A 24,047-nucleotide genomic window follows, 5' to 3' on the forward strand; every position below is an offset into this window, starting at 1 on the left:
GGAGTGGAAAAGGCATGATGGGAGCATTATATGTCAACTGCTTTCAGGATGCCAGCACACTTACCTTCCGGCTGGTCTCACCCCATGTTACCTTGGTGCCGGCAATCTGCTGGACCAAGCATGCAGTGCATGAATTTCAGCAGTCTCCAGTCAGTCCCTCACAGGCACAAACGCCCAGGACAGAATAGTTATAACCATCTTAGAGTCCTGAGGTAGGGAACAGCAGAATTCCAACTGCTTTGTTCAGTCATCATAGGAATAAAGTAGTAAGCCTTCCTCAAAGAAGAACAGTATTGATTGATTGTTAGGGTGAGAAATGATTGGCAGGTAATATGTTTGGTATTAATCACCCTTATTACATTTTGGCTTTGATCCAGTTTAATAGCAGCTTCAGGATCTGTATTGAAAGACTACCATTGACACAGAAGCTGTTCAAATGGTTCTAAGGTTCTTTATTGCAGGAAGAAAAGGGTCAAACAGGTCTGTGTTTAAGTTCTCAGATTGGGTGCAATAAAGTTAATGGAGTTGCTGATCCCTCATATTTAATGCTGCAAGTTGTTTATTCTTTGCTGCTGCTCGTGATCCTGATGTCATTCTCTGCAGGAGGGTGTCTGATGTTATTTTAATCAGTCCAGGAGTTAAATGCCCCATGCCTCACACTGACTTTCCTTTTGTGGGGGTGCTTTCCTTAACCTGTAAATTGATGCCTATTCTGAATGTGCAGCTCAGTAGAAATCCATGTTGACATATTCTTACCAAAATCCCCCATTTATTCATCTTAAGTGTTGTTCTGTCTGCTTCTTATCATTGGCTGTTTGCTCCAGCTGATAACTGATTTATGTGAACAATGGCAAGAAGCATTCGCAAGCAAAACCATTCTACTCTTGTTCCCTGGAAGGTGAAAGATATTCATATTATTCACATCTTAGTGCAAGAAAACTTTCTTAACATCTAAAGCCTGAGACATGTATTGGGTATTGCAGAGTACTGCCTCTGTATTTCAGTTGTCCAATTTTTGCTGCTTTGAGCTTTTTCTTAGCTCTAAATATTCCTTCCCCCAATCTTTGCAGGGTTTTAAAATTAAAATTCTCTATATTGTTTCCTATTCTAGTTAATTTTATCCAAGATTCATGGAACTCTAACTCCTTCAGCTGTCTTTTTGTAAAATCCGCTTTGAGATCCAATTTTGGTGTCACCTGATCACCATGCTCCACTTCTCCTTCTTGTCACTTTTCAACCTGAGTGGTCCAAAAGTTTTCAAGAGCCTATGAAAATAAGTTAAAGGTTTCACTGGTAGACTATTTCCTTACATAGTTGCTCAGGAAAGAAGCACATCCTCTGCAAAAATGAAGTTCTGAGAAATGCAGAGTGGTCACAACACTTCCCATGATGAAAAGCTTCAAAGATAACACCAGAGTCAGAACTGTAGCATAGCTTGTTTATTTTTTTTTAACTTTTTTTGCATAGGGAAACATATTCACTTCCAGTAATTGTATGTAGTATGAGCAGCTGCTAACAGTAATGGCTGAATACAATTATAATCAAATGTCAAGCTGAGTTCACACCAGTTTAAAACGAGTGGTGATTTAGTTACGTATATACTGTACATCTGTGTACAAAAGCAGCAGGAAAGATGCTAGTCTTTGTACAAGTGTCCCTTTACATAATTAGCTAAAAATCAAAAGACAAGTACAATCAAAATAAATGATTATTTTTAGTTGTTGGAGTAGAACTGTGATTATGAAAGGTTTTATTTTGTCAGAAGTTTGCTTCAAGCAACTAAAGAGCCACAAGTTTGTCCTGGTGTGTAGTGTGTGTATGTCTGTGCAGCAAGCAAGCGGTTAACTACTGTGGTAACTACCGTAATATTCTAAAATATAATGAAAAACCCTCAGAAATAACACGGTGTCAACGTGTTCTCAGAGAAATATTCTCTTCCCAGAATATGTGCGATGTAATACATATGGAATTACAACAGTGATGTTCAAAGGACATTTGTCATAGAGCCTGTGCAACAAAGACTTTAAAAAAATGACAAACTGTGAAAACCAGGTCTTGCAAAGCAAAATTGAATCCAGCAGTCGATTATCAGGCACTGCATTTATTAAAAATGTTTTTGGTACTTTTCTGCTGGCTTGTTAAAATTGTTAGAAACAACTGCAGAGAATAATGCAACTGCTTATCAGATCATTGCCCTCTATACAACTATGATCAGCATCAAAGCTCAGATTTAGAAAAAAAAGAGGAAGATTAATTTATTCCTCCTTCTTTGCTGCTGTCATGCTAATCAACAGGTTACTCCCTATGGGCTATATGCAGAAAATATGCTGCATCGATGGATCTTTTGCCTATTTTCCTGCTATTTCTTCAGTAAAATTCAGTGCAGATGGATCAAAGCACGCGAAGCATAACCTTGCTTACATGGAGCTGCCTCATTTGGGTTCTGTAGATGGATTAAGGCTTTGAAACATATTTCCTTTGGTTACTGGCTTGCAATAAAATACAATAGTCATAGAGTCATACAGCATGGAAACAGACCCTTCGGTTCAACTAGGCCATGCCAACCATGTTCCTAAACTAAACCTGCCCCACCTGTCTGTGTTTGGCCCATATCCCTCCAAACCTGTCCTACACTTGTACTTATCCAAATGTCTTTTAAATGTTGTAGCTGTACCTTAGGTTTATGATAGTGCACTGACTGAATTTTTATTTCTTCAAAATGAGCTTCACAATATTGAAATAATTAATATTTGTGTATACGCTTCTGTGCAGAAATAATCTTTCGAACATGCACCTCCACGAGATTGTATTGCAAGAACAAACAGATCTAGAATACTGGAAATACAATATACAATTTAAAGGAACAGTATTAATTATTAAATGTAATCAAAACTTTCTAATTTTTAAAAAGAAATCGCCTGACAAACTTGTGGTACAGAGTAAACAAATGTTACCCAGGAATTCAATAAGTATAAGATGATACGCTGTTTGTACAGGAGTCTTGAATTGTGCTGAGCAAATCCTATCATCAGCATTCTTCAATGTTTAACAAAATGATTTTCAAAGAAGGCCTGGGTGTGAAATTATCTTCAGTTCACAATGTTGTGAAAAAGAAGAATTAACCAATTTGCTTTGTATGAAATTTTTAATCATTGAATTCCGAGGACATTTGTTGCATTGCTGGGATATTTAACTGTTTCCATTAGTTTAATGGGATCAATGCTAGATCAATTATTTTTATTCCTGGCTGGCAGACTTCCCCATTTTTTTTAACTGTACATTGTTGTATAGGAGCACAAGTGAACTACAGTGCTTCTTTTCCTACCTAACTCTCCTGGCCTCCTCCTTTGCAGAGCTTAGCGCACACTAACAACAGTTAGTTTTGGGCTTTGGACTCTGAGAACTGAACTTTCCAATTAGAGAGATCCAGAATTTGGGACTGTATTCCTGACATTATGCGTACAGAGTTTGAATCAGTTAAGCACTGGAAAGTATTTGATTTTGTAAAATATAAAATAATCTAACAATAGTTAATAATCTTAATGTCTAAAAAATGTAGATAGGGGTACAGTTAATAAAAGCAGGTTTTAGGAATAACATTATCTTGGTGGAGGTAACCTTAAAAGTTTAAAATGTACAGGGATGAATACTGGGCTCTGCAAAGTCCACATCACACAGAACCCAATTAACATTCACCTACCATGTAAACAAGGCTGAGGCTTTCTCAGCCTGATTGTCAGAGATGGAAAACTGAATTTCCAAATCAGCCTGAAAGATGCTTTGTGCATTAGCACATCAACAAGAACATTCACAAACTTTCTTGCAATTCAGAGTTTTGCACAGTCTGACTAAAATGCCTTTATAATGACAGTCAGTCAGGTGTCTCTTTAGCTGTCCTTGAGAACTCATGCGTTTCCTTTTCACTTACTGTCTTTCAAAGAGATTTCCAGAGACCCAGTTACAGATGTTTAGATGAGCTGCGTATGTGAAACAACAATACCAGTATATCTACTGCTTTCTACAAAATGTAATCTGGCTGCTTAACGTGTGTCATTGCGCATTGCTGCAAAGGAGCTGCACAACAGAAAAAAAATGGAAATTGTGATGGAATTTGCATATTCCCTTCAGGCTAACTGAAGCAACTGGCACATTTTGCAGGGGGTTAGATAAAACCTTAGAAAAAATATATCTGTGGTGTAGACCTAAGAATGGTGTTGGCTTTACTAACGCTGTGACTAATGGCAATGTCAATGGCAGCTTGTTCCGTTTCAGTCCCTGCCTCGAGTTATTGCAGAAACGGAAAAGGTGAAAGATGTGGAACAGTGCAAATTTGTCCAGGGTTTGAGAAGGGAAATAAATTTTGTCAGTTCCTGATTGGATGTCTTGACATCTAGTGCATGCTATCTTACAGCACAAGTTTTGCAGACCTTTACTGTGCAGACTGAATGGTGAGTTGAGCTGTTTGGATGCGTACACCCACTTTATCCTTGAGAGCATCACATCAGTGAAATCAAAACAGTAGTTGTTAGGGGACACCAATCACCTAGATCAGCAGTGCTCTTTGTTAGAGCAGGTTGTTTTAACACCCAGTGTTTGACAAAGCTCAGAATTTATTGGTATCTTTTGGAGGTTAAACTTTAAGAATCTTGGGGTTTCCCTTGATGAAAATTTTAGTTAGAAACTTCATTGAAAAAAAATTATTAATCACAGTGAACAAGACTGTATTTTGGACTTTAATTGAAAATTATATTATTTAGCAGTGCTTTACAGATCCACCAAAAATACATCAGGGGGATAATAAATTCAGTGAATTTCATTGAAAGTAAAAGTAATGTGCTTTTACACATTTCATTCAATTTAAAAAAAATTGCTTTTCCAGCTGACAGGTAAATAAACTGAAACTTCAAAACTGGCAGGACTGAAAAATATCAATGTCTGTCATTGTAAATTTTAGAAGTATGACTTGGAGAATGGACACACATATTTCTTTATGCTTAAGAGAAAGTGGAACGAGTTTTATGGGCATTGAATTAAGTGGCCTGTCAGTCAATTGTAAAATGGAATGTTACAGGAAAAGAAACACTGATGAGGTGACAGTAAAATTTAGAAGGTTCTATTAAATGCAGAAAGGTTGGATGGATCATGAAAATTCCTCAATTAAAGGGACAAAGATCTCCTCACTGTCTGCACTGCATATAACTGTGGCTGCAAAACTGCACTAGTGACAGTGCTCACCCTACATTTCCCAACAAAAGTTATCAGCCAACTCAGAACCCCTTTAGGAATAATAATAATAAGTCACATGTTTGACTGTGGCAGCATTCTATCCTGCTTGAGAGTCTGAACGATGGAAGAGAATTCCCTAAAGGAATTCATATACAAGGATTTCACGGAGCATGCAGTCAGCCATTGCCAAGGGTTGGAATACACATGTAAACAATGTTTTCTGTCCTGCCTTAAAAATAAACTAGCTACCAGCATTGCATTGTCCTTTGCACAAACAATACTGTACATTGCATACAACAATTTGTTGGGCTCCCTAGCCCTACAAAGAGTACACATAATCTGTTCTACTCCCACCAGTTTAGCACTTGAAAGTCTACAGACTTTTTTTCTTTAAAACAGTCAAAGAGACTACAATGACAACACTCCTTCTCAAAATTCCAAGTGTTTCTTACAAGTTTGACATAATTACTCTTCATAAAATAAAGCATTTTTTCCATTTACAATGGCTCTTTTACACCAGAAGCCTATACTTTTAAAGTATAGGAATATGCAAAACCATAAAAATGAGGACATTACTGTATTTAAATACAATAAGGGTAACAGGAGAGTTTAACTCAAATCCAGTTCCCATGGAGGAAGAATACTCTACAAATGGTATATAATGCTGAACATTCTTAATAAGCCAGTGTAATGAAACTTTTTTTGTACTTTTCTCATTACAAAAGTCTTTGCCTTATAAAATAGGGTTGATTAAGTAAAACATACTTAATAAAACTATACAGCATACAAATTACACAGTCTGCAAAGAAGGCAGCTAATGTCCAAGACAAGGATGTGACAAGGATCAAACTTGCTGGCATTCCCCTATTTCTTGTACCCCTTGTGCAGCATCCCAGTTAGCATACCAAGTGTCAATTAAACACAAATTATTAAAGCTCGGAGACATTAGTAGGGTCTTAAAGCAGAGCTATATATGTCTTGGTTATCATTTTATCATTCCACCTTTGTGTAGGTGGCAATTTTGTTGAACAATGCTACCATGCCAAATTGACACCCCACAACTATTGCTTTGTGTTATTCATTTGTTGATTCTTTATGTACAACTTTAATTCATGGTTTTTCATATTCGGACTAGAATAGAAGCTTCCCCTTAAAGTTCAGGCCAGTTGACAGTGTAGGCTGTGAAGCACTTAGGGCCTGGCTGAATAGTGCACATATCTAGAAATGATGTGACCTATTTCCTTTTCGAACCAGATTCTGGTACAAAGGACAAAGAAGTTCTGCATACCAAGAGTTGTAATTGAGTCAACAATTTTTTTTTAAAAAGTAGCGCAAAGGAATCCTATCTTTACTCAAAATTAGAGATTAATGCACTGTTGAAATCCAAATCTCCCGAAACAACATGCAAGAAAAACATTTACTTGATTGAAAACAGTTTGACAATTTACAACTTATAGAGGCTTGTACCACACTGGGTCAAAATGTTGGGCCCAGTGGATTTATTACATCAATTGCCTGATCAGCTGCCACTGTACTTTGCGAAATGGAGCCTGTCCAGTTTATTCTAATTAAGGAAATTATAATCTAGCATCCAATGCTTTAGCCACCAGGACACACAGGAAAATAAAACAAGATTAACCTTGTTTTTATAATGTGTTGCCAGTGTGGTGCTTCACAGCTGTACTGTAAATATACATTTCCCCCCTCCCCCCATTTTCAGCCTTCCCTAATCATGCATCAAGCATTACTTATAACAGGAGAAGGACCTATTTTTCTTTCTGTATAGAGAGCAGCACCAACTTTGGTCAATTAAAACAAAATTAATATTTAAAAAAAATAGAAAAGTATGATGTTGTAGTTATCAAGTGTGCTAACTCAAAATGATTAAACAAGCTAAATGCTCTATCACGATAGACAAGACTGGTATTGCATATTTTCCAAAGATTCAAAATAAAAGGAGCTGGAAGACGCAAGTAGGGAGAATTAAAAATGAAACACTTTCCATTAAAGTATTAGTGACAAATAACGTCCAAAAGCAATGTTCCTACATGACCGCAAGATGAATATATTCTATACGAAAGTCCACAGAATCACTGGAATACTGATAATTAGTGCTGTTACAATGTCCTATGAAGCAAAAATCATAAACCCTTACATTTTTACCAATGGCAACTTTTTTTTTAATGACAAGCAACCATACATGCAGCCAAAAGATTGTGCAGTGATACCAAGGATTTTTTTAAACATTTTTTTCTCAAAGGCAAGGCACATAATGTGGTATAAAATTCCGTGCAAATTAGGAAAGGATTTTGTAGGGAAAAGAGTGAAGCCCGCACATAGTTGCCATGCACGTCAGAATTCAGCAATTCAGCTGATCTTTTTTTGCTGGATCACAAAGTTTACTATCAAAGCACCATGCATCACTCAGCACCTTTGATGAAAAATAACATGTCAATATAAATACGTTTAGAGTTTGCCTCACTGTTGCTGTTTACACTCTTGTGAGGTTTGGATGCCAGCATTTAGCTCAGGGAAGGCTGTACCTAACCAAGAAATATAAGCTTACATGGAGAGAAATTTGTTCAGATGCAGGCTACTTTTGTCAAAAGCATTCAGTTGTGAACAAAACTAAATTATGCCAAATATTGCTTTTGATATGTGTCAGTTTAACGAATGATATTATGTGCACAAGTGCTGTCTTTTTAATTTTATAAGAGTGCAGCTGGCTACCCTCTGGTTAAAAAAATAAAATAACAAGTAACATACTGACTAAGGCATTTGTGTTCACCTGTGAAAGGTGGGTGGGGGAGGGGGGGTTAGGGTGCACTTTTGTGCCACAGTCGCCTGGCGACAATTTTCCCCTGTTTACAGTCCTGGGGTACAAGGACAAGTTACAAAGAATCACTAAGATACAAATTTGCTTCCTTTCAATTGCACTTGCCTCTTAAATCTTTACAAAAGATTTTTTTTTGTCTCTGCTTAAACAGGCAGTTAACCTGTTCCTTTAAAAACCACCACTATCTTTATTTCCCCAATTTAAAGTTGACTATTGATTGGACGTTACCTTCCCAAGAATCTTTTTGAAACCAAGTTAGACCTTGTTCAATTCTGCTGCTGTTCTTTTGTAAAATAAGCTACTGGCAGAAAGGTGTAATTACCTGGGGTGGGGAGGGGGTGGGGAGGGGGGGGGGGGGGGGGGGGGTGTCTAAACACATTGTGTTTAACTTTACAATTAAAAAATACACAAAAATATTGATCTTGAAACAATTTTCTACCCTGCTCCCAAAATGTATTCCACTAAGCTAAAGATACTCTGAGTTTGCAGCTATTTGTATGTTTAATTGTGAAAATAAATGCAACCTGTAGCCAGGAGGGAAAGGTAAAGTATGTATGGTAGCGTGAGGCCTTGCACTTGCATTGCGTATGAAGAACTTCCCCACACTCAATCTGCAGCCACCCTTTGCCTCCCAACATTATCACCAAAAGCTAGGTATGTATTTTCTGGTCTATGTCATGCACTAGTGAAGAAGCGATAATAACTAAAACCAATAAATCTACTGCTCTGGTAGATGAGCATCTTCATCTGTGCTCTTAGCTACATGCAAAAACTAAGTAGGGTGGGAAAATTGTAATTGAGAAATAGTAAGCGATGTTACTGAATGGTTTGCTTTATGGTATGCTGTGGTTAAATAATTCTGAAAATGTGTTTAAAGTTTTAGGTAAATTAAATCATTCACTGACCAACCTGTGGTGCAGGATGTTTCTAACACCGAATATATTTAGTATCTTCTTTAGTTTATAAGCAATGGAAGAGAATTTGCTTCATGATGTTCCCAGTAATTGACAGGTTGAGACTAGGGAAATATAACCCTGGTTAATTTGAACTGCAATGTTGGTACCAAGGAGCTGTCTAATTTTAAATATGCCAGTCCGAACAATTGTTTGATTTTTTTTTTACCAATGCATTAAACACATTTATTTGTGTAGTAGAAAAATATTCTTTCTTATGTTTAGCCTGCCCAAATGTCTGAAACAGAAACAAGGAATATAACTTGACGCTAAGCTAATGAATTAGCCATATTGAAGTGATGGTCTCCAATGTGTAGGCTTCATTAGTGCATGTTTTTATGATGTTTAGAACTTTGCAATGAAGTTAGTAAACAAAAACTGTGCACATTGTTACAATCAAGAATGATTTCAATAAATGTGAAGAATTGTCCTAAACTGTGATAACTTTTAATTGACCTCAGGTATTCCAATGCACAGCTATACTCATTCTGTGCATTTCAGCACTTGAAGACTAAGTTTGGATGGCTTCTAAATGATTATGCACAACACTGCGCATCCATCCTTCGTGTAAGTAATGCTTCCTTTACTCTTTAAAAAGGAGAAATCAAAAGAAAACCATAATGTAACTTTAAATTATGTTCGACTAATGAAGATGAATTTTCCCACCCTTTCAAAAGCAGATTTAGTAAACTTTGTTCTGAATTTTTTTTTTAAGAAGTATAAAGGCTTATTTGCATAAAACAGATGGGGAAACCTCAGGCTAAGCTTCAGCCAATGGAAGAAGTGAATTGCACCCATCTTCGGAACATGTTGGTAGGATGATAGTGTTTCTGACTTTTCATTTTCTTTTAAAGGCGAGTTGATAAATAGTCTTCTCCCTTGTTTCTCTCTGTTTTAAACTTGAAACCAAAGTTGACGCTCGACCATGTTTCTTGAAACATGATTAAATAGCTTCTGTAATACTTGAAAGGGAACTTCAACTATCCCAGATACCAGGACTGTGAAAAGAATAAAAATATAAACATTAGGAAGATCAATGGCTGCTAAATAAAACTTAAAATACCAAAATAAATCATAAAGCACACACACACCTCGAGGATGGAAGGAAAAAAAATTTCAACAATCAGGTCCTCAGTAAATAATCACTATGCCAATTTAATAACAGCTTGTAAGCAGCCTAATAATGGTTACCTTTCTCCAGCCAAAATATGTCACAAATTGCCAAAATTAGGCTGTGGACCTCATCTTAATAATTATGGCAAACTGTGGGTGCTGGCATGGTTTGCAATTCTCCAGATGCATTGCTGGCAGAGGCCCCAAGATCGATCGTTCATCAGTGTGGGAGCAGGGAGGAGAATGGCGGCTGGCAGTAACAGATCAGCAGGGGTCTACAAGCATATTCTGTCCGGGTCCATATGAAGGTAAGTTTACAAACACTCCCTACTGCACAGAATATCTGCATCAGTATTTAGTATATAATACAGTCAGAAGCAGTGAGAACAATGGACAAACTGAAGGGTTAAGCCATCCTGCTGGCTTTAACTCTTGCACAATTCTAGCCCTTCAAGGGATCCTCTGTCCACCTATACCCTATAAATGAATTAAGAGAAACAGATACACTCCGGGTCCTAAGGACATATACGATCAGAGAAGGAAAATTAGCACGTAACAATGTTAAACTTGAACCAAGATTACTTGCTAGGTTCAGCACAATACCACAAATTTGCTGTTTGTCTTTATTACTGCATTATTAAAAATTCTCTGTGAATAAATATGTTTAATGACCCAACTTATAGTTTAAACTATAGCCTTTCAAATAAGGATGAGTGAAATATCTAGTGAGCAATTAAATTCCAAGGGTTTCTGTTAGTCATCTGATTCCTTGGCACACCACAAATGCAACTATTCAGATATCCCAAATAGAAAAACCCAAGGAATTGTGGATGCTGGAAATCAGGAAGAAAATCAGAAATTGCTGGAAAAAATGAGCATATCTGGCAGCATCTGTGAAAAAAAAGCAGAGTTAACATTCCAGATCCAGTTCTGAAGAAGGGTCACTGGACCTGAAACATTACCTCTGCTTTCTCTGCACAGATGCTGCCATACCTGCTGAGTTTTTCCAACAATTTCTGTTTTGTTATTCAGATATCCGCTGTGTGAAGGCACATCTGCTTAATAGGTAGTGAGGGTTTGCTGATAGAAATAGTCTATGCGTAAGAAAAATTAGGTAAAGATCGAAAAACATAAGCTTTGCAGACTTAGGGGGAAGCTGACTAACCTAACTCACCATTTGGGACTGATTGATGGGGAGCTTTGAGATCTGAAATCATGTCGCTCTCGTTGGAAGTCAACCACTCATCAACTGGAACAACTATATCGCATTACACCTTGAGACTCTCTCTTCAGTCTAATCATTTGGCAGGAACAGTATTTTTTCTCCTTTACTGTCATATTCATTTTTATATAAATATTAAAATAATTTGTATATTATAACCCTGGGAATTACTGTCAATGATGATATTGTGCAGATGTTTGAAATGAAAGAAATAATTTGCATTTACATGTTCATATCAAATTCCTCTTTCTGTTGTTTTACTGCATGCACTTTTGGGTCAATGCCATAGAAAGAGTGAAACGGAATATGTTATAAGTGCATTGCATTGTAAAATCACTAACAAACGTTTGCAGTAAATAAAAGCAGATTACTCAAGATGCTGGAGATCTGGAATAAAAACAAAATTGCTGAAGAAACTCAGCAGATCTGGCAGCATCTGCATTGAGAGAAACAGTTGATGCTTCAGAACAATTTGTACTTTATGGTCTCTATGTGAAATTCATTCTGAAATGCCAGCTTCCAACTTACAAGTTCCTTTGTGTAATGCTTAGTTGGCCTGTAGTAAGTATTGTTTTTATTGAAAAAAGAACCGAGTGAGAAGACTTTCACAATTTATTTTAAAATATGAATTATGCTGTTTCAAGTGATTTTTTTCACTGCAGAAGCTGAATGTACTGTGAATGGAATAAACAATGTAAACATTGTATGAAACACTCTCTAACAGTTGTATTTTTGCCTGTCCACTTCATCTTTCAACAGCTGCATGTTTGATTTCCAGGAAAATATTTTTCTTTGAATTTATGGATAGCTTCAAACTAATGATCTGAGCTTGTACAGTTCTCTGCATCACTGTTTATCTCCTTTTCAGAGTAAACCTAATGCATTTCAACACACTTGACAGATGGCACTGCCATCTGTCTGCCAATTGAGCAGCTTTGTTTCACTGCTGTAAGCAGGCAGCTGCACAGCAAGCAGTGCCAATTCCTGAATGTTTATTGTAGTGTGTCTAAACTCGGCAGCCCAAGGCCATTGGGAGGGAACACCATTAGCAGAATGCTGTCATCTAAGTGGCACACAGCATTCAACTACACAGAAGGCAATTAACATAGGTAAATCTGGAGATTACTTAACACGGATACAATAACCTTTGATCTCTAACTGAGTCTTCTGCACATATTATGGGCCAAGACAGAAAGCCTACAGCTCAAAGTTCATACCCTTGCTAAAATTAGCAATATACAATATATTGTTTCCATCGATACATCTATTCCTTACCATTTATGTTCTTTATGTTACAGCAGTGACTCCAATTCAGATTGCTCCTATGGCTGCAAAGTGCTCTTTCAGGCTGGCATAGATTGAAATGCTTACCCTCTTTACCTGAGAAATGCAACTAGAGTTTGTCATGTGACCACAATGCCTGTCATTTGAAGGCCTGAAGAACATACAGAGAACTTACACTGGAATAGTACAGGTGAGATGGAGGTGCCTGTGTTGGACTCGGGCAGACAAGGTCAGAAGTCACACGACACTAGGTTATAGTCCAACAGGTTTATTTGAAATCACAAACTTTCGGAGCACAATCATCAAAGGAATTGATGATTTCAAATATAACTTGATGTCATGTTGACTTCTGACCTTGGAATAGTACAGGACTGAGAGATTTGAGTTATGTGAAAGGACTAGAGAAACTGGCACTGTGCTGGGAGCAGAGAAAATTAAGGTGAGATTTGACAGTGGTTTTCAAAATCATAGGAAGTTTTAAGTTTCGAGTAAGGAGAAAGTTTGGTTACAAGAGGACATAGATTTAAGATAATTGGCAAAAAAAGACAGTGATGACATCATCAAGAAAAAGATTTATGTGATGCGTTGTTAAGAGCTGGAATGCACTGCTTGAAATGGTAATTGATGCAGAACTTTCAGAAGGGTGTTGGATAAAATACTTCAGAGAGGAAATATTTTCAGAGCTTTGGAAAAGAACTGCCAGATCATATTAATGACCTAATCCCGCCAGACTAGTATTCAACCAGTTATGATGGGCTAATCACTATGTGGGCAGCGCAAAAGGCAAATCCCCCACCAAAAGGCTTCTGGTGGGGGAATCCTTCATTCAGAGACACAAGATCTGACATTGGGAAATGGGTTGGGTGCTGTGACTCACCCCACTGTTGCTGCTCTGCCCACTGTCCCACTCTGTGACCTCCAACCCAACATCACCCACCTGAGGCTTGGAACCCCTCAGGTGAGTATAATACTGGCAGCTCCAAAGCTCTCCCACTGGCATTACTGAGCAAAGCATCATCTTCATTAGCTTCACAACACTCCCATCCTCCCCACCATGGTTGCTGTTTGATTTCTGGCTTTACTATGGAATAGGTGGTTGACTCTTGAATGTCGTGTGGAAAATTCCTTGATGAGAGAGGGGTGGTAGGTTTGGATGAAGTTGGGAGGCCTTCAGAAGTTGGCACTGGGCATTATAAAGGATGCATTCTTCTGTATCATAGAGACATAGAGATGTACAGCATGGAAACAGACCCTTCGGTCCAATTCATCCATGCTGACCAGATATCCCAACCCACTCTAGTCCCACTTGCCAGCACACGGCCCATATCCCTCCAAACCCTTCCTATTCATATACCCATCCAGATGCCTTTTACATGTTGCAATTGTACTAGCCTCCACCACTCCCTCTGGCAGCTCATTCCATACACATACCACCCTCTGCATGAAAAGGTTGCCCCTTAGGTGTCTTTTATATCTTTTCCCTCTCACCCTAAACCTATGCCCTATAGTTCTAGACTTGCCCACCCCAGGGAAAAGACCTTGTCTATTTATCCTATCCATGCCCCTCATGATTTTATCCTTGCAAACCTTTCCTGAACCCTTTCAAGTTTCACAACATCCTTCCGATAGGAAGAAGACAAGAATAGCACGCAATGTTCCAAAAGTGGTCTAACCAATTTACACTACAGCCGCAACACGGCTTGCCAACTCTTATACTCAATATTCTGAACAATAAAGGAAAGCATGCCAAATGCCTTCTTCACTATCCTATCTTGATCCAGTGGGCGGCACAGTGGCAGAGTGGTTAGCACTGCTGCCTCACAGCGCCAGAGACCCGGGTTCAAATCCCGCCTCAGGCGATTCTCTGTGTGGAGTTTGCACTTTCTCCCCATGTCTGCGTGGGTTTTCTCCGGGTGCTCCGGTTTCCTCCCACAGTCACAAAGATGTGCAGGTCAGGTGAACTGGCCATGCTAAATTGCCCGTAGTGTTAGGTTAGGGGTAAATGTCGGGGTATGGATGGGTTGCGCTTCGGCGGGTCAGTGTGGACTTGTTGGGCCGAAGGGCCTGTTTCCACACTGTAATGTAATGTAATGTAATGTAATGTAATGTAATCTACCTGTGACTCTACTTTCAACGAACAATGAATCTGCACTCCAAGGTCTCTTTGTTCAGCAACACTTGCTCACTTACGATTATAATCCTGCTAAATTTGCTTTCCCAAAATGCAGCACCTCGCATTTATCTAAATTAAACTCCATCTGCCACGCCTCAGCCCATTGGCCCACCTGATCAAGATCCTGTTGTAATCTGAGGGTTTGGATAATAATGTTACTTTCTCTCTGTTATAAGACGGTATTGCTGACCTTTCTTTGTATATTGGCCAGGATCTGTGATCAGATTCTATTGCTGCAGGAGTGTTTTAAACCTGTTTTTTGCTTCTGGCCTTGCATTCAGTGCAGAATTGTTTTCATGAAAATCTTACTAAATGGTGACTATCAATAAATCTCCATGTTACCAAGGAAGCCAATATAATTTGCAATCATGGGCTCAGTTTGCCAACACTGTGTTTCTTGGACATTTAAAATACAAAAGCATTTTGAAATAAGGTCTGCCTGTCTTTGGACTGTAGAATCCCTGTCTGAGTTAAATTTTGTCAGCAAGTGAATTTGGCTCTGATTAGTTAACATAATTGGACCAGAAAAATAATATACAGAATGTAAATCACAGGGAAACACTGTAATCACAATGCAGTAATCATCCTCATTCAAGTCATTGCCAGCCAATTATTTCTCCTACAGAATTTCCAAAGATTTTTTTTAATAGCATACACTGTTGTGGAAACGTGCTTGATGTGGATCATTGAATGTTATCATTTATTTTGACTGATTTGAACAAACACATTTGGCAGTCAAAAATAAATGCATCTCACAATTCTCTGCAAGAACTTTAACTCTATGTTTGCTCGATTCACTCAATCAATTCATGAAGAAGCTGCCAAAAGAAACACAAGGTCAGTATGGAAAGGTTCAGCCTCTCATTCTTCCTATTACTCAGCCAAATTCAGAAAGTCGCTGGAGGAAATTCTAGTCACAAACCATTGTCTTATAAATTTGTAGAACATGTCCTCATTCTATGACATAATGTCACAAGTTTGAAACGCAGTAATTTATTTTAAATGTCTAGATTAGAATGATGCTGGAAAAGCACAGCCAGTCAGGCAGCATCTGAGGAACAGGAAAATCGAAGTTTCGGGCAAAAATCGATGTTTCGTTGATTTTCCTGCTCCTCAGATGCTGCCTGACCTGCTGTGCTTTTCCAGCACCACTCTAATCTAGGCTCTGATTTCCAGCATTTGCAGTCCTCACTCTTGTCTAATTTATTTTAAATGGTCTTCTAGGGTGCTGGGATCTTGAGGAAACGTATTTGACTTGGATTGGTCTCAAACGTCGCATCTACACCTCGACATAACTTCTTCTAAAGGCTAAACTTTCCAATTGCCAAACTGGTGTCAAAATGAGATAGAAAGACAATACTTTGAAAAAAAAAAGCGCCAGATGGCATGGTGGTTCAGTGGTTAGCACTGCTGCCTCACAGTGCCAGGAACCCAGGTTCAATCCCAACCTTGGGTGACTGTGTGGAGTTTGCACATTCTCCCCGTATCTGCATGGGTTTTTCTGCCAGTGCCTCTGTGTCCTCCCAAGGCCTAAAGATGTGCATGCTAGGTATATGGTAAATTGCTCATAGTGTCCAGGGATGTGTGGGCCCTGTGGCTTAGCCATGTGCAACAGTAGTAGATTTGCCAACTTTAAAGGCATTTAAATGGTCGTTGGATAGGCATATGGACGAGAATGGAATAGTGTAGGTTAGGTGGACTTCAGATTGGTTCCACAGGTTGGTGCAACATCGAGGACCAAAGGGCCTGTACTGCGCTATAATGTTCTATGTTCTAAATGCAGAGTTATGGGGATTGTTCTGGATAGGATGTTCTGATGAGCCAAAAAGCTTCTATCTGCAATGTAGGGACTCTTTGTTTTCATAGTGCCTTATAGGACATCCCAAAGAACATTGCAACCAGCTAAATAATTGCTAAGCGCAGTCACTGCTGTAGATTACAGAGTTAAAAATCACACAACACCAGGTTATAGTCCAACAGGTTTATTTGGAAGCACTAGCTTTTGGGGTGCTGCTCCTTCATCAGATGGTTGACAACCACCTGATGAAGGAGCAGCGCTCCGAAAGTTAGTGCTTCTAATTAAACCTGTTGGACTATAACCTGGTGTTGTGTGATTTTTAACTTTGTACACCCCAATCCAACACTAACACCTCCAAATCATGTAGATTACAGAGATCAAGTTCCCATAAAATGCAAGAAAGTAAATGTCACAATCAGGGAATGATACAGCTTAAAGGAGGCCATTCAACCAAACATGCTGCCTTTTGGCAATGCTTTATGATTAATTTCACATCCTGCTCTTTACCTGGAGGCCTGTAAATGACTTTTCTTCAAATAATTATCTAGTTCACATCTAAATACTCCTATTGAATTTGCTTCCTTCACTCTTTAGGCTGTATATCCAACCAGTTTGGCTCAGATCTCACCTGCCGGCATTAAAAAAAAGGTTTCTTCAAGTTACCTCTGACCCTTTCACTATTGGGCATTGATTCTTTTTATCCTATCAAAAGCATTCATGATTTTGAACAGCTCCATCAAATCTCCTCTTAAAGTTCTCTGTTTCAAATGTCAGCATGGATTCATTGGAGGCAAATCATGCTTGGCTCACCTGATCAAGTTGCTTGATTTAGCAACAGAGGGAGTTGATTAGCCAATGTGGTTGATGATTTATATTTGGAATTTTAAAGGGCATTTGCCAAAATACCACAGAGTGGCACCATTTAGCTTCATGGGATTGAAACATGGATTCAACATCAGCTGAGGGGCAGAAAGAAGGAATGAATTATGGCTTTTCAGACTACATAGAGGGATACAATGAGTTTCTCGGAGATTGGTACTAGGATTGTAGTGAGGTCAACCAGCTGGACAGGAGTGTCAAACATCCTGTTCATTTTGAGAACTGGCTCAGAGGGAGCTGGATCAGTGTCAAGGACTCTCCACATGTAAGTAAATGATGACTTGGTGACGGGATATTGGCCTCTGTGGAGTTATTTCAAAGACTACTGCTCTTCACTAAATATGTGACTAATAATTGCATATACGGAACATAATTTCAAAAGGATTCAAATGATACAAAACATTGAGATGTAATAGACAAAGAGGAGGACAATAACAAACTTCAGGAGAATAAATGCAAAAAAGCAGATGTCAGAATAATACATAAAAGTCTGTGATGTTACATTTTGGAATGAAATGTGAGAACAGACAATATGAAGTAAATTGTACAATTTTCAAGGGTGTGCAGAAACATAAAGGTCTGGGATTAGATGTAATCATGACAAGACTTAACAGCAATCTAGGTTTGTTCAGTATATCATTTCAGCTGTATGACACTGTAATCTTTGCTATAAATTCTGTGTCTTGTGATCCTGTTCCATAGCTACCAGTGAAGGAGCAGTGCTCCGAAAGCTAGTGCCTCCAAATAAACCTCATGGACTAATACCTGGTGTGTGTGATTTTTAACATTATATGAACACAAATGTTTGAAAGTGGGTTGACAAGTTAAGAAGACTACTATAAAAAAAAGGATCCTCGGCTTTATTCATACAGGAATAGAATACAAAAGGAAATTATGCTAAATCTGTACAATACAGTGGGTAGGCATCAAATGGCATATTATGTTAAAAGTTGAGTACAGCTTCTTAAATCGCTCCACATAAGTGAAGTCCCTTGCCCCTAAAACCATTGGACTCTCTTCAAAAACTTGACATCTTTCCTAAAATGTGATGTTCAAAATTGAAAATCCTTCATGTAGGATCTAAGCACCATTTATAAATGTTTGGCATAACCTCCTGACTTTTGTAATCTATCCTCTATCAATAAAATCAGGATCCCATTTATTATTTTATGAACAGGCTTTTAAACCTTCACTGTCTGGTCACACAATCAAAATGACAAATCTGTTGTCATTCTTCTTTTCTGAGTTTTGGTAATCAATTCTGTTCAATTCGTTTTCTAGTGCTTTGTGAGTAAACAAGGATTGCAACTGAGAGAGATCAAGAAAACTGACATCAGATTGGGGGGAAAATAGATGTGATTACTGACAGATGATGCAATCAGGACTGGTAGGGCCAAGTAGGGCTCAGAGGAGGAGGAGGAGGAGATAAATCAGAGGGAGATGACGTCAAAGGTGAAGGGAAAGCAGGATTGAAGTCCGAATAAACTGAGTTAACGGTGAGTGGAATTGACTGGCAACAATGTATAAAATACCAAACTACGAAATGAGATGCTAATTTACATCAGCTCATATCTTCTACACCATTACCTGACGACAATATCAATAAATTGTTCCACTCTTCCTAAAAATGTCTCTAAGGGCAATTTTAACCTGTCTTTGTGGAAACCAGGTTAAATTCCTGAAGAAGGGCATGTGCCCGAAACGTCGAATCTTCTGTTCCCTAGATGCTGCCTGACCTGCTGTGCTGTTCCAGCAATAAAGTTTCAGCTTTGATCTCCAGCGTCTGCAGACCTCACTTTCTCCTTTGTGGAAACCAGTCAGGTGGGAATTTAGAATGAACCAAGCACTTACCCATCAGTAACCCATTGTTTCCAATTCTATTTAGCTGGTGGCAAAAACAGAGTGCTTCTATACTTATGTGCTTTAAGACCAGTTGGTGCCATTGAGACCTGGCTGCAGGTTGAACTGAAAGCCTGAGTTGGTAAAGTATCAGGAAATGACAGGAGGAGGAGAAGATAAAGTTGGAAAAGGTCCAAGGATGTTTTTCCTCAGTATTTCTCAAAAAAGATTGTGTTCTGCAGCATTGTTAGAGACCTCAAATGACTGAAGAAACTAGAAATCTTAAAAATGTTGAAGTTTTGGCAGCGAAAGGGTGAATAATAGAGGACTCCACCAGTTAGCCTTCTTTGCAGGAGACTCTATGACTCTATATAGCACTTTCCCTGAAGATTTCTCTCACACACATGTTTTACTTAAGCCACCTCCCACTTAAATTTAGAGCAGCTTTATTATGGATTTTTACAGATCAATTATGGTCAGCCACAAGCCTGTAGCTTCTCCTGACTTTTAATTTTCTAGTTTTTTGCTACATTATACTCCTCCTGAGAAACACAAACACATTTTGAAGCTCTGGTAAAGTAAACCTGTTTCTATTCAGAAACTTAGCCACCAGGATCAGAACTAGAGTTGGTGAATCTGAGAGCTCTTGCACATTTCCTGTCTACCTGAGACAAAGACATAAAATGGAAAATTCAGGTTAAACCATAGTTTGATTTTAAAAAGGGTTTGGGATGGGAGCTGTGTTGGCTGTAAATTATACTACTTCATCACAGAGGAAGTGGAACATGAGGAATGGAATGCTAGATTAAGGACTATAGATGTGGCAAGATAGTTCTTGGCTCAAGTTAAATATTAACCTCTGCTTCCCGCCCCACTGAATGAGGAGGATTGAGCAACCTCAAAATGGTGAGGCCGCAGTTGATTGCCAAAAAACTTATGTGGCCTGAAACAACATGTGGCTCCGAAAGGAAACTTTAAAAGCTAACAAATATTTGGGAACAGGAGAATGCCTGAGGTGTCAGAGGGAAATTATCAGAAGTCAAAAGTTTTCATGAGAAAAGGAACTATATGCTTAGCGATAAAAAAAACAGAAACAAAATGAAAGAACAGGACACAAAAGATGTTTGTCTTTTGATGATGACAAGCCTGAAAAAGGAATTTACAGAATAAATGTTGGCTGGAAACTAGTAACTCCAGTTATAAAGTACATGAAAAAATAAGTGATTTCCCCTTACAATATCCAAGAATATTATTTAATAAATGCATTTTTGTAAAAGAGCATATAAGTGCTATATTCTACCTCGGGGGGAGGGATACTACAACTATTTCTCTGAGTGTTACGTTTTTCGACTAAGAACTAATGAAATGTATCCAGTACACTTCAAGAACATCAGAATTCCTTTGTGGTATGTCTGTGGGTGATATCAGGAAGATTAGGCGGTTGCAAGATACATTAAAGAAATAAATTTAATCCCCTTCTACCAATCAGTATGTGGATGTACCTACGAAGGAAGGAGCAAAACTTGATGTACTTTTGGAAAATAAGGCAGGACAGGTGACTGAGATGTCAGTGGGGGATCACTTTGGGGCCAGCGATCATACTTCTATTAGTTTTAAAATAGTGATGGAAAAGGATAGACCAGATCTAAAAGTTGAAGTTCTAAACTGGAGGAAGACTAATTTTGATGGTATTATGCAAGAACTTTCAAAAGATAATTGGGGGCAGATGTTCGCAGGTAAAGGGACGGCTGGAAAATGGGAAGCCTTCAGAAATGAGATAACAAGAGTCCAGAGATAGTGTTTCCTGGGAGGGTGAAAGGAAAGGTTGGTAGGGGAAGCTGGTATGCTTTCCCCTATTGGTCAGAGCATTGAGTATAGGAGTTGGGAGTTCATGTTGCGGCTGTACAGGATGTTGGTTAGGCCATTTTTGGAATGTTGCGTGCAATTCTGGTCCCCTTTCTATCGGAAGGATGTTGTGAAACTTGAAAGGGTTCAGAAAAGATTTACAACGGTGCTGCTGGGTTGGAGGATTTCAGCGAAATGGAGAGGCTGTAAAGGTTTGGACTGTTTTCCCTGGAGCGTCGGAGGCTGAAGGGTGATCATATAGAGGTTTATAAAATCATGAGGGGCATGGATAAGATAAATAGACGAAATCTCTTCCCTGGAGTGGGGGCATCCAGAACTAGAGGGCATAGGTTTAGGATGACAGCAGAAAGATATAAAAGGGGTAATTTCTTCACACAGAGGGTGGTGCATGTATGGAATAAGCTGCCAAAGGAAGTGATGGAGGCTGGTACAATCACAGCATTTAAAAGGCATCTGGATGGGTATGTGAATAGGTAGGGTTTAGAGGGATATCGGCTAAGTTAAGTAGGGATTTCTGGTCAGCATTGATGAGTTGGACCGAAGGTTCTGTTTCCGTGCTGTACGTCTCTATGACTCTAAAGAACGGGTCCAACTCTGTCAACAATACTAATGATATCAAAATGCATCAGTGAATTTTTGCTGAATTTAGTGCTGTTGAAAGTTGAATGATTAGTCATACCTATAAAGTACACAAGGTGGCAGTGTTTTACATTTGTAAAATAAGTAACTATAAACATAATTAAAGAGTGTTAATGCAAAACATTAAAGTGACATTTCAGACATTGGACCAATCAGAACAATTTGGAAAGCAAGCACTTTCTCCTAATGGAGTGTGCTGTTGAAGTGATGTTATATTTTATAGAAGAATAAACCTAACTGTCTACATAATTGCTTCAGACGCTTTTATACAATTATACTCCAGTAAGGCAAAGTATTTTGATTCTGTAAATGCTGCATTTCACCATAGATTGAGACTATCCTCCTGAGAAATGCTGAGCATCACAAAAAAAGGACTGTTATTCTTCAACTGACAGTGCTGATAATCTCAATGACAGAAAGTCATCACAGCTTCTTCAAATAAGGGCACTTAGGGTTTTTTTTAACCTATGATGGATTATTAGATTGTTCCTGGCTGTTAACTTTGGCAGGGAATCTCAAGCCAACTAATACTGTATCTTATGCATATTTTATTCTTTAGTAAAATAGGATTATTTAGAACAACTGTTTGTCAGTCTTTAATGCTTTAGATCAATGCTAGAAGACTAAATAAGCAACAGTTCAATCAACTATTCCATATCTCACACCCAGGCAGTGGTGATGCACTGCTAAATTCCAAGCAGTCTGCAATTGTGCTTTCCACTGCTTTTCGACTTTGTCTGATCACAGAGTTCACATTTACTACACAGACCTGCCTCTGCCATGTTGCAAACTTTCGATATGAAATCAATATAATTTTATTTTTCACATTCTTCCATCAAAGTATTACCTTCAAATATCCCATTACTGATATGTCTGTCAGCACAAGCAGTGCAACTGGAGCAATGCAAATGATTCCCATCTGTGCTAAGGGGTTGGCAGCAATGGTAAATCTCGGTTAACTGTACAGAATAGCAGCAACTTCTGGGTCAGAACTCTCAATTATAACTTTTCAGTGTAGCTGGACAGCTGATGCACATAACTGAAAAGGTTGCCTTTTGGAACAGCACTTGTTTAACTACGATGATTGCTACACACAAAATAAATGGCAGTAGAGGTAATATCGGAGTACAATGTCTGTGGTTTCCCACTCAGTGCATTCTGAACCTCGGTCATGTCATCTGGTACCTTGTTGCACGGGGAGAGGAAGATGTGGATGGCACATCACCATAGCCCATGACAGCACAGCTGTCCAACATTCAACATGGAAAACTCAATGACAGCAAAAACTAAAGATCACTTTCCATTGGAGAAGTGTGAGGGCCGTATTAATGAACACATTAATAGATCGTGTCTACTTTTGGTGTGGAAGGAGGCACTCAATGACTGGTACTAAAAGTGAACGAAGCTGCATAGTGTTTTATTCCTCTACCATTTTTTTGTGTAGTGATGAATCACTGGACCTATGATAGCAAGGCTGATTTCTAGTGGAATTCTGCATTGCATTTTGCTCGGTGTAGAATCAACTGTGGGTTTGCAGTCACATAGAGTCATAGAGATGTACAGCATGGAAACAGATCCTTCGGTCTAACCCGTCCATGCCGATCAGATATCCCAACCCAATCTAGTCCCACCTGCCAGTACATGGCCCAAATCCCTCCAAACTCTTCCTAGTCATATACCCATCCAAATGCCTCTTAAATGTTGCAATTGTACCAGCCTCCACCACTTCCTTTGGCAGCTCACTCCATACACGTACCACCCTCTGCATGAAAAAGTTGCCCCTTAGGTCTCTTTTATATCATTCCCCTCTCACCCTAAATTTATGCCCTCTAGTTCTGGACTCCCTAACCCCAGGGAAAAGAATTTGCCTATTTATCCTATCCATGCCCCCCATAATTTTGTAAACCTCTATAAGGTCACCCCTCAGCCTCCGGTGCTCCAGGCAAAACAGCCCCAGCCTGTTCATCCTCTCCCTATAGCTCAAACCCTCCAACCCTGGCAACATCCTTGTAAATCTTTTCTGAACCCTTTCAAGTTTCACAACATCTTCCCGATAGGAAGGAGACCAGAATAGCACGCAATATTCCAACAGTGGCCTAACCAATGTCCTGTACAGCTGCAACATGACCTCCCAACTCAGGGGACTCGATATTCTGACTAATAAAGAAAATCATACCAAACGCCTTCTTCACTATCCTATCTACCTGCGACTCCACTTT

At 38.8% G+C, this 24,047-nt stretch overlaps 1 protein-coding gene across 4 annotated transcripts in view; it reads right to left on the bottom strand.

Moving 5' to 3' along the window:
• Nucleotides 1–1,424: 1,424 nt before the first annotated feature.
• nfic (nuclear factor I/C) overlaps nucleotides 1,425–24,047 on the bottom strand; it is an 813,295-nt gene continuing 790,672 nt past the window's right edge. For all 4 annotated transcript variants that reach the window (XM_087976064.1, XM_087976061.1, XM_087976063.1 and 1 more), the window contains one exon: nucleotides 1,425–10,013. In XM_087976064.1, coding sequence (XP_087832190.1) covers nucleotides 9,996–10,013 — 18 coding nt within the window. In that variant the 3' untranslated portion in view covers nucleotides 1,425–9,995. The remainder of the gene's footprint in view (nucleotides 10,014–24,047) is intronic.

This window comes from Chiloscyllium plagiosum, unplaced genomic scaffold, assembly GCF_037043375.1.
Source record: "Chiloscyllium plagiosum isolate Xiang-an unplaced genomic scaffold, Cpla_swu_hap1 HiC_scaffold_28, whole genome shotgun sequence".
Lineage (NCBI taxonomy): Eukaryota > Metazoa > Chordata > Chondrichthyes > Orectolobiformes > Hemiscylliidae > Chiloscyllium > Chiloscyllium plagiosum.